The sequence below is a fragment of the Gavialis gangeticus genome, unplaced genomic scaffold (assembly GCF_001723915.1).
Source record: "Gavialis gangeticus isolate Ggan-Ray unplaced genomic scaffold, GavGan_comp1, whole genome shotgun sequence".
Classification (NCBI taxonomy): Eukaryota; Metazoa; Chordata; order Crocodylia; family Gavialidae; genus Gavialis; species Gavialis gangeticus.
In genome coordinates, this window is record NW_017729018.1 from 2,405,181 (window position 1) to 2,416,846 (window position 11,666).

The window sequence follows — 11,666 nt, forward strand, 5'->3', positions numbered from 1 at the left end:
AGCTGCCAGGTATGCTGCGAGAAAGATGACAAAGTGTAAGATCTGCAGCTCCCGAGTGTCAGAGAAGCCCAGGAGCAGGAACTCAGTTACAGCCGTCCAGTTGGACATCTTCCTTCCCGGGGCACCGTGCAAGTCCTGTCTATAAGAGAACAAGGGCAGTGGTAAGGGGGAGAGTAACAAACTCAGTGGCTTTCATATTCCCATCAATAATGTCTCCAAATTTCATGGTAGGAATGTAGATCTTCCATTTTTTGCCTTATGGATACATTTATTTCAATAAACTACTTTTCCCTCACAAGACCTTACATAAAAGAAAATAAAAGTGAAATTAAAGATAATGTAGAAAATGTGATTTCCTTAGAGGTCCCATTTGCACCCCACCTTCCGCCCCACTCCCAATAAGCTGTATAACTCTATCTGAATTAATAGCAAGAACAGTGAAATGTTTTTCATTCACTCTTGTAGTTTTGAATCTATTATACATAAAATGCAGTATGATTTGTGTACCCAGGTTTTCCAACATGAATATTTTTAAATTTTCCCTGCATCTTACTAAGACAGGGCACTTCACCAATGCAGAAAACTTACTGAAATTGTTTTTGTGGGAGTTTCCTCATCTTGCGTCACATTCAGGCTTCCCATGCCAAGATCCTTTGCTCTTGTCCAGTTGATCTCTCAGATCTCCTCTGCACCAACCACTAGTCTAGGTCCCCAGAACTACAGATAACTCAGAGGTCTTTCTCTGCTCCCTCTGTCACTGAATGACTGCAGTAAATCCAACCAGGTTTTTGAGTGTGCAGCTGACCTCAACCCCGTCTCGTAGAAAAGGACCAAAGCAAGACAGCAATTTTTTCTGTTGTTTTCTTCCAAAGGCTCATGGGACTCGTTCCCTGGAGTCCTGCACAGCTCAGAAGAAAAAGCCCAGATGTAACCAGTCTGAGCTGTACAGATGTTAGCAGAACAGCAGAGCTGTGCTCTAGTTTAATCTCCCTCCCAACACAAGTCATGGGATCTCTGAGAAGGCCCTGAGCTTCTCTGTGTGGCTCTGTTGTCGCAGTTAGCCAGACTGGGCACCTTAGCATGCAGGGAGCCACCCAGTTGCAACAGAGTTAGTTCCTATGCAGTTGTGCATGAGAAAATAACTTGAGAATAAAAGTCAGGTTGTAAGGTGCCAAAAAAAAACCTTGAAATATAATTAATATATTCCATAACTCAGACAAACAAGTTGCATTGCAAGGCATCACATTGACAAAATATTAGCTCAGCAATCATTAGCAGGGACATGGTTCTGAACCTACTGTCATGGATGTCACAGCCCTTCAGACCACTTTCCCCTGACCCATATACATCCTAGGTCCCAGGTCCCAGCTCCCCGTCATTTCTTCCACCATCAGCTTCCCTTGAACCCAGCGGTCTCAAACACAGATGGACCCCATCTGCCAGGTCAAGCCCACAGGGGTGGTCTAGTGGATGCACTGCATGCAACATGCTTTGTGGACTGGTTACATCTGGTGCTTGCACCACGTCTACAGCTCTAGCCCTGCACACTACACGCAACACAACCCAGCCCCAACACCGTGCACAGCATAAGATGTGAGGGGCCAGCCTGAGGCACATGGTGCCCACAGCAGGTCAGTGGCGATGTGTTGGGGGTTTACGCGGGTGCTTGTGCACCCCTGAGATTTGTGGTGCACCCCCTGAAAGAAGCACTACCAGCACCTGTGAGGTGTTGCCACTTCCCAGTGCCCCACCACCCCCACCAACACTGCTGACAGCATCTGCAGATGGTTGCCAATCACTGCTGGCCACTGCCAACACGGCTGCTGGCATCTGCAGGTGGTTGCTGCCCACCAGTCACCACTCCCCCCACATTACCAAGGCTGCCTATGGAGTTCTCCATTCACTGCCACCACTATTACCTGTGGGCTGTCACCCTTTCCCCCCAGCTCCCAGGGGCACATGTCGCTCATGGCATGTGGCATTTGAACCGGTGTACGTGTATCTATACAAGATACTAGGTTGCTGTAGCGATGGCGTATGCCACACAGACACTTATAATCCAGCTTGTATTTGTGCTTTTAATGATTCTTCCCTAGGTCCAGCAACTTGCATTTCTTTCCTTGGACTTCATCCTGTTGTTTCTAGTCCAGCTTCCCAGTCTGTCCGGATCCATCTGAATCCTGTGCCTGTCCTCTAAAGTGTCTGCTGTTCATCCCAACTTCACAGAATCTGGATATTTGCCTATATCCAAATAATGGATGACACCAACTGGTAAACAAAAGTCTTCTATTCATCGTCTTGCAATTGGTGGAATTTATTTTAGGTGGCTCAGACAGTAAAATTGATGCATGAAACATTACTTTCCTGTTACAATGGTGTTAACACAAAATGACCCAAATCAAGTGTCATTGTACATACAAAGCTACAGAATTAACCTACCAACTTCATTTTTTGCGAATAGGCTGCCCACTATAATATGAAAACAGTAATTTCATGTGTTAATTATAAAAGAAACATAAGTAACTCAAAGTCATGAAAGAAACATGGACATACTGTTCTTGGAGCGGATCAGCCTGTGGAGTACTTTCCTCAGGGCAGCTTGGATCTCCCTGTTCCTCATGCTGTAGATGACCGGATTCATCAATGGAGGCACCACACAATACAGAAAAGCTGCCAGGAGATCCAGAGGGGACGGGGAGTCAGAGGTGGGCTTCATGTAGGCAATGCCGGCAGTTGGAAAAAGCAGGGAGACCACAGTCAGGTGAGGAATGCAAGTGGAGAAGGCTTTCTGATGGCCCTGCTCGGAGGGGTTTCTCCACACTGCGGTGAAGATCTCAATGTACGACACAACGATGAAAACAAAACAGCCTAGAGCTAAAACCACACTAAAGGCAAGAGCTGCCAGCTCTCTGCGGTATGTGTCAGAGCAGGAGAGCTTGAGCAGCTGGGGCACTTTACAGAAGAACTGGCTGATCGTATTTGAGTGGCAGAAGGGTAGACTAAAGGTGTTCCCAGTGTGCACTGCAGAGTAGATGGCACCAGCAGCCCAAGCACTGGCAGCCATCTGGATGCAAGCTCTCCTGTTCATAATTATTTCATAATGCCATGGTTTGCAGATGGCAACATATTGGTCATATGCCATAACCATGATAAGACACGTATTTGCTTCCAGAATCCAGAAGAGACAAAACATTTGGGCAACAAATCCGCTTGTTCAATAAAGAGTTAGACATGGATTTGGGCACGGTTACTGAGATGGAGCCAAGGTCTAGGATGAATAAATTTATCAAAAAGAAGTGCATTGGGGAATGCAGGTGGTGGCTGAGGGCTACAGCTGTGATTATTAGGAGATTCGCCATCAGGGCTGCCAGGTATGCTGCTAGGAAGAGGAGGAAGTGTAAGATCTGCAGCTCCCGAGTGTCAGAAAACCCCAGGAGGAGGAATCCTGTCCCTGTGGTTCTGTTGGACATTGTTCTCCTCGGTGCCTTGTGCAAGGCCGGTGAAGGGAAAACAAAGGTAGCGACCAGGGTCAGAGCAACAAATGTACAAGGGAAGTTCACATCCGCGGTAGCATCTCGACCAAAATGTCAAAGGTGCCCATGAGGCACTGCTGGGAACCGTTCAGTCAGAAGCAGGTTTTCTGGTTCTCTCTTGTTGCGACTTTCTGTAAAAGTCATTGCTTGTTGCCATGTCTCTATAAACACCAAGCCATATAAAAACAATATTTCAGGGAAAAGGAAAACATTTTACAATTATTTCAATTGATCCTGTAATGCCTACTGGAGCGTCTTCTTTCATTGCCTCATTTCCCCTTCTCCCCCAAGGCCTCACTGTGAATAAAATCATTTCCCCTCAGCAAACTGGCACACTGATGGGATATAGCCAGACCCGGGAACCAGCTGGGAAAGAAGAACAGTGGCCTGAGGTGTTGAAACAGTCACCTATGAACCATCAGAAACAGCATTTCCAAAACAATCATCCATATTCTCTTTTTAGCAGGAAGTAATTCTGCATTTGATATTTCCCTAACAGAAGCAAAAAGAGGAACTACAGCAACAGTCAGTGGCCCAGGAACAGCAGTCTCTCCTTACACCGAGTAGGGGGTTAATTTGGTGAGATCTCTCCACAGCTCCTCACCAGCAGCTTTGGATTTCACCCCCTAGGATAGTTGGTATCTTGTGGGAACACTGGGAATTCGCTGTGCACCCCCTCACTCTGATCATTGATGAACATGTAGGACAAAACTGTCCCAAGCACAGAGCCCCAGGGGACTCCGCTCTTGTCCTTCCTCCAGCCTGAAAAATGGCCATTTACTCTGGCCCTTTGATTTGTGTCTTTTAACCATGTCTTGATCTATTAAAAGACCTTCTGTTCCCTCCCATAGTCCCTCACCATAAGGTCAATTTTAAGAGCTTTCAGCAAGGGACCTTGTCAAAAGCTCCTCATATTGGGTTGGGTTGGATTGGACTGGGTGGACTGGATTTGATTAACTGCATCCCCCTTGCCCACATGGTAAGTGATGTTGCCAGAGATCTCCAGCAGACGCTTGGGATAGAATTTCCCTTCACAACAATGATGCTGACACTTACCCTAAACATCAACTATATCCATGTGACTTCTAATTTGATTCCTACTGTATTTTCTATCAAATTCCAGGGATAGAAGTGAAAAACCTTGGGCTGTAATTCCCAAGGTGACTTCTGGAGCCCTTTTTTGAAGTTGGGTGTTGTGTTGTCAACCCAAAACGCTTCTGGTACGGGGGCCCTTGCTAGGTGACATGCTATGAACAGCAGCCCTGCAGTTTGACATTTGAATTCCTACACAACTCTCTAAGGGAATGTGATCTGGTCCCAGTCACTTGCTTACTGTTTTAATTTATGGATTTGCTTTTAAACCTCCTCCCTTGTCACTTCATTTTGATCTCTCTGCATTTATTTAGCGTGGATCTCACATGGGCATCTCCCCAGTATTTCCTACTGCCCAGCTTACTACCCAGCTTCTGACATACTTGTAAAGAATTCTTCTTCGTTCTTTCACAAAACCCTTTTCAAATGCCCTTTTGGCCTGCCTTGCTCTGCTTTACAATTGCCCTGCTAGAGCTGGCATGTTGTCCTATTTTCCTCCTTGGGCCACTCCCCTACTGTAACCTCTCTTGGGTCGGAGTACCTGCTGCTTTATCTGTGTTTTCTCAACACAGTGTTTTAAAGCATTTGCGTTTAGCTGGTAGAGCAGCGCTCAACAAAATGCTAACTCAGCCTCTTTTCCTCTTCCCAGATGCATACAGCCAAGCTACGAGTAGCATCTAAGTGTCACCTTGTCCTTGCCACCCCTTGTCTCCACTCACCTCTGATCCTCACCATCAAGCTTTTGCATTTTCACAGACCTGCATTTTACACACTGGTTTCTAGTCCATCCAGGAGAACAGAAAACACCATCGCACTTGCCCTACGCCTGAAGAAGGGGGTTTGTGCCCAAAAGTTTGCAAAAAAAACATTGGTCCAACTGTTTATTTGGTCTAATAGAAGATATCACATTTACCCAAAGAACCCTGTCTGACCTTGTCCACAATGATTTTATATTGAGCTCCACTATATTGAGGGGTTTGGAACTGGGCTACTTCTGAGCATTGCTGAGGCTTCTGAATCGGACTTCGAATTTAGAGCCGGAGGTCTGTTTCCATGAAAGTTTCCTTATAAAAAGTTTTTTTCTAAACCTAGACTTTGTCACAGTATTCCTATTTCTTCAAAACTGTCAACTTATGTAGACTGTCAACACTCAAATTAAAACATAAAAAGTTTCAAAGAGAGAAAGAAGAAAATTTGATTTCGTTTCTCTCAGTTTTGCTTGAAAATATCCAGTTGTTAAAAATTGAAATAATAAATGGGTTCTGGGGGGAGGTTTTTTCTGGTTGTTTTGTTTCATTTTAATTATCCCCGCCCAGTTTGAGCACTTTTAATACTTTTACATTGTCCTCTACATTTCCAGGTTTATGTCATTTTCAAGTTCTTAAATGACATGGGGACACACACGCACACACATGCACACACAACAAAGACACCCACACATATACACTCATCTTTTAACCACCCAAATACATTTCATTGCAACGACAATCTGGCTGCAGTTTACTTACTCAGGTTTTCCAAGGCTTGTGATGTGATCCTCTAGTCCCAGGAGTCTTTATTTACTCTCCTTCTATTAATGTTGTCACAGGGAAACTACAGAGAAAAGACCCCGAGGGGCCAAGGGGGAATCCCGAGACCCAAAACACAACAGGGAAGGCGAGGGAAGGAAAAAAGAAATGGAGATTCCCTTATCTGCAGCTGATGCCGCGGCGAGACCGGAAGAGGTGGCAGGACCCGCCGCGTCTTTTTGAAACTGCGGCCAGCTGCGGATAATTACGAGCGGAGCCAGCACGGAACAATAAAAGGCAGTCCAAGGGAAGAAGAAAGGGGGAGAGCCGGAGCGGAGCCGCCAGCGGAGGTGCCCTTTTAACCCCGATCAGAGGCAAGGAGGATCCAGATGACCCTCCGTGAGGCAAGAGGTTGCACCCAAGGCTGTCAGAGGGAGGACACCAGTGGTGAGGTGGCGGATACCCCTATTCACAGCGACGGGGTCAAGGGAGAAAATCCAAGGACTCCAGATGAAGAAGTCAACAGCAGAGATGGCCCCGAAGAGAGGGTGACGGAAGTTGACCCAACAATCCAGGTGGGATCGGCACAGGTTTGGAAAGGCTCCTGGAGTCTACCCCGACGGGGAGCAGAGAGCCTAAGCAGCAGGAGGGGCTGCAGGAAGCAAGCTCCTACAAGTCTGAGCTGCTCGGCGAGGGACCGAGTGGGGTTGAATCGGAGGGACCAGTAGTAGTCCCGTTCAGCACTCAGGAGGGATATCAGCTGGACAGAGGGGTGCCTTAGACAGGGTAAATAGGGAGAGGAATTCTCCAGGCCAGGGAGCCCATTTTTTTTGAAGCCAGGGATTTTTACTGGCAGTGTTTTCTTAATTTTTGTTGTTCTGTTTCCCACTTTTGGAGGGGTAGGAAGTAAGGCCATAGAGGGTCTCATAATTAGCTCGATTCAGGGTCAGGCTAGATCTTCATATTTGTATCAGAGTGCCCTGTACATCAAGAGGCAAGGGTCAGGCCCGAAGACGTCAGCAACTCGGTGAGGCTGGGTATTAGGGCGAGGTGTAGGGGAGGTTGGAGCCTCACAGAAGACCATTGCCCCAACGTTCCTGACTCCAGATATGCCCTAGTAGTTGACCCCACCACTGAAAGAACGAACAAAGTCGTGGCAGGCGAGATTGGGGTGAAGGCTACCCCAGGGCAACACATCTGGGCTATACAACCTCAGGGATGGAGCGATGAGCAAGCTTACACACCCAAAGCTGGGCAGCAGGGGACCAGATGTTTGAAGTCCTCCAGGTGCAAATGTATATAATTTCCCTTTTTCCTAACACAGTCTTATCTCGGTGCTAAATGCTCAGATATCTTACCTTCACTCCATGACTGACAGAACTAGACCCAAACCAGTTTGTCACTAGAGAGAATTGAAGACCTGAAGCTGCAGGAAGGGGATTTAACCACCTCTCTCTTGGGCCACGTGGGACCTGTTCCCTAGAATCCAGCTTAGCTTTGAAGCAGAGAACCAGAGGGAAACATTCCCAGATTGATACATTTAAAAGTTTTAATTTTAATTTTTTGGTTAGACTGCTACGCAATTGTTTGTCCTCCTTTGAGGCCAAGATCTGTACCATAGAGAGGGAGCCCAGACTATCAAAGATATTTAGGCATCTGACAATTCAGAGGCACTCAGATTCTTTCAGGAAATGTGTATTTTAGGCCCATCATCACCTCTGGTATATGTGGCCTGGCACCCTCCCTCTTGCCTTTTATGCTATGTACTTCTTGGTGTCTTAATAACCATGTCACAGTGTCCACCTTGTTCTGTCACAAACTGTGTGATCATCTTAACTTTTAGATGAATGAATTGTGGGATTCGCAAAGGATAGATGAGGTTGAGAAATGCAAATCTTCAGTGCTCTGTTCCTTTAGACTGAATGAATACTCTATGCAAAAATGGCGACAAACAGGCAGAGGCAATAGGGGTTGGGGGGGCAGATTAAGATGGCTGGGACTCCTCAAAACTGCCCGTAACTCTTCAGCTAGCTCTTGTCAACTCAATAATGCCCGTACCTTTGATAACTTTCTTCGGGAATTTTTTACCTGTACGTTATCATTGCTGTCACCTTTAATACAATGCACTGTGTGTCTGATAGAGTCCAGAATCAGAAAATGGACCTATTACAAACTGGATCATGGCCTGCGGAACAGGGTGGGCCACCTGGGCCATGGGCCAACCAGTGTTTAGTATATTAATTTAGCTAGCTATGCAGTTAAAAAATAGCTATACGGTTTTAACTAGAATGACAATTGCGCAATTGTGGGATATATAAATGAACGTGCTAAAAGTTGGTTGGGCCATGGCCCAGGTGGCTCACCCCATTCTGCAGCCTATGAACTGGACCAGCTCCTGTAGAGATGCCTCAAATTCAATTACTACAGTGATGCCTACCTGAGTCTACAGAGAGCCTGAAACAATTGCCATGGGACAGAGAAAGTGCCTCTAGTATCTCCATCAGCCCCACTGATCCCTGGTAACCTTCCAGCTGCATACAACTTGAGGGGTTGGGAGGGGACAGCAGTAGTCTGGCCTTCCTTCCCAAACTAGACCTGCCGTGGCTTGAGGGGTAATGACGAGGAGACTGAACTACGCCATGCGTGTCGGGGGGACCCTGATCTCAAGAGGGTTGTTACAGCCTATCCTTCCGAGGGGGACAAAGGGGTAACATATCCCTCTCAAGGCCTGTCATGGCCATTTCACAGGCAAGCGGGAAAGCCCTGTGCATGTCTTGGACTTGTCAATGCTGTAGTTTAATGAAACACAATGGGTCTGTTTTCCCAAATCAGCATGGGAGCTACCATGCTGAGGGCATGGACTGCTCTGAGCAGCCGCAGATGCTACTCTTCAGGAATGAGCAGGGATGTTCATAATGACCAGTTCTGCCCTAGCTTCCAGGTCAAGAAGTTTATGTCTTGGAGGCAGTGTCTGATTGGCGACCTGTCATCAGAGGTGTTGTGTCTTTCAGAGTTGTGTCCCTATGATGTAGCTGGAGAGGACACAGGAGCATGAACTGGAATGGCTATCACACGGGAAATTCTCAGTATCCAGCATTTTCCCCAAAAGCTGACAAAATTCACACCCTTGGAATTTTACTCACAACCAAATATTGGGAACTTATGTCATGCTGACTTTGTGTAGCATATCCCCAGGTTAATTGTGTGCTCAGTGACCCTCTGCAGAGGCAGCTCTCAAAGTAATATTGAAATCATGGAGACAGAGGAAGGAAGATGGAGAAGAACTAGATGATGGAGCAGTGTCCAGAGCCAAAGTTGTGGTGGAGGAGAAGGGAAGGGGTTGATGTTTGGGTACAAGGACGCAAGGACCTAAGGGATGGGAAAGAGACCTGTGGGTAGGGACTATGCAATGGGAATGGGAGTTTAAAAGAAGAGAGGAATTGGGGGCAGAGAGAATTAGCCAGGAGTGTTTGGAGTATCTGAAGCTGGAACCCTATATGAAAGAAATGGATCTCAGGACCAGGAAAGTGGAATCTCATTTTTGGGCCTTCCACTACACAACTGGTGTGCACAAATAGGAGACAGTCCATTCGAGGGTAACAAAAATAGTAAGGGAGCTTATGGGCTCAGGGATGAAGCCTGATACAACTCTTTTCATAACTGGCTTACCTGTTCATACCCAGCCCATGTGAACAGCGGCAAAGCAGTGACCCTTCCTCACATCTGTCCAAAGAACCACTGATTACTATTCTCTTAAGACAAGCCCCTAAACAAGCAATGACATGACTCACAAAACATCCCATCCATCTAAACTGTTCTCAGCTGATGGTGCACACACACATGAACACGCACACAAAGCAGCCTCAGCTGTGACTATGAACTGAACTCAGGGCACCTTTAATCTCCTGGTTCCTCATGCTTTAAATGACTGCATTGATCATTGGAGGCACCACAGAATACAGAATACAAACTTTGAATCCTTTGAAATTAATGGTTGAATCCCAAATAATTCACGGGTTTAAACCTCATTTAATTAAATAGGTTTATAAAATTTAAACTGATTCATTTTGGAGCATCACATCAGTGTTTGCACACATTGGGTTTTTGAAAAAATTAAACCCAGTACCCGCCCAGCGCCATAGGAGAGTGAGACAGTCCCGTGCTGCCCCCACTCTAGCCTGGGGCCCCCAACCCATGCCCTACCATGCAGCTGTGGGAGCAGGGGTCTGGCATATGGAACAACAACAACAAGCAGAAACAAGTTGAAAGCAGCAGCAATTCCAAGGGATGAGCTACAAAGAAGTCACAGCACCATCTGGTGAACAAAGATGCTCATTATATGTCTTTGAGTGCCTTTGTGTTTGCACGCAATGAATTCATGGACACAACACTTTTATTTGTGGTGAGTCAAACTAAATTATGTCCAAGGATTTTTAGTTTAATGCACCAGAAACACTTTTAAAGCACCCAGAAAACCCCTTTGTGCAAACAATCATGCCGTTGCAGCGCAAGGAATGGCAAAAAATGTAGCATGTACAAACACCCCAGGAGACCAAGGTATGAGGGAAAAATTCAGGTATATTTTCCTTTCATTTAGCGCAGAAAGGAAAAAAAGATGAAGGACTACTTGGACAGGTATAGGCAAGGAAGCATGTTCTAAGATGGAATGAGGAAGCACTTTGCAATATCGAGGTTTCAGTAGGATATACTATATTCAAGACTTATTTATAGTAGTAAAGATATGGGCTAATTCTACTACGTTTAATGTGACCACGTTCAAAGTTGATCAGCAAATTTTCCACAAAATGCTTTTTCGTTCAAAGGGGCTGTTTTAGTGAAACTAGACAATTTTGCAAAACTTTCTGTCAGCTCAAATTCCCACATTTCAGACATGCATTAGCTATAAGGAAGACTAGCACCCACCTGTCTGTCCATGTTCCAAAAGCAAAAAGTAAAAAAAAGAGGTTGTGAGATAAGACACAGTAATCCTATCGGTCTTTCTCCCTTTTTTCACTTGCAGTCCACTGTTTTGATCCACTACATGTTATTGATTCATTTTAAATAAGAACTAGCAAGTTGCCCATTAAGAATGACATGAGATTCATTCAACCCCCATCTGGCCCCACGCCCCACCCCAGCCTCACTTTCCCCACTTCGGGTCTGAACCCACTCCCCCCTTCGGGTCTGACCTTGCTCCCCCACTTTGGGTTTGACTCCGGCCCCCCACAATCCAGTTCCGACCCTTCCCCGCCTCCCTGCCTCACCCCATTCGGGTCCAACCCAACCTCATTCTCCCCCTTCCCCTACCCACCCCTTTGGCTCTGACCCTTCCCCACCCCCCTCACCCTGGTTTTGGTCCAACCTTCTTCCCCCCCTGGAGGAGGTCATTCCCTGCCTCCATGCACCCCCAGTTTGGGTCCACAACAGCACCACCTCCCTCCACCCATTCATGTCCAAACCCCCCCGCCACCACAACCATTCAGGTCCCACACAGTTTGCCCCCCACCACTTCAGGTCCAACCCCACTCCCTGA

General features: G+C 46.5%; 1 protein-coding gene and 1 long non-coding RNA gene across 2 annotated transcripts in view; both read right to left on the reverse strand.

Moving 5' to 3' along the window:
* Positions 1–48: 48 nt before the first annotated feature.
* On the reverse strand, positions 49–1,124 carry LOC109295030. Its single transcript, XR_002096669.1, has 2 exons — positions 589–1,124; positions 49–135 (listed from the first exon to the last, which is right to left on the reverse strand). It is a non-coding gene; the product is annotated as an uncharacterized LOC109295030 (long non-coding RNA).
* Positions 1,125–2,271: 1,147 nt separating this feature from the next.
* The window catches only part of LOC109294757 (olfactory receptor 14A16-like), an 11,699-nt gene continuing 2,304 nt past the window's right edge, over positions 2,272–11,666 (reverse strand). Inside the window, exon 2 of the mRNA XM_019513213.1 lies at positions 2,272–2,573. Coding sequence (XP_019368758.1) covers positions 2,531–2,573 — 43 coding nt within the window. The 3' untranslated portion in view covers positions 2,272–2,530. The remainder of the gene's footprint in view (positions 2,574–11,666) is intronic.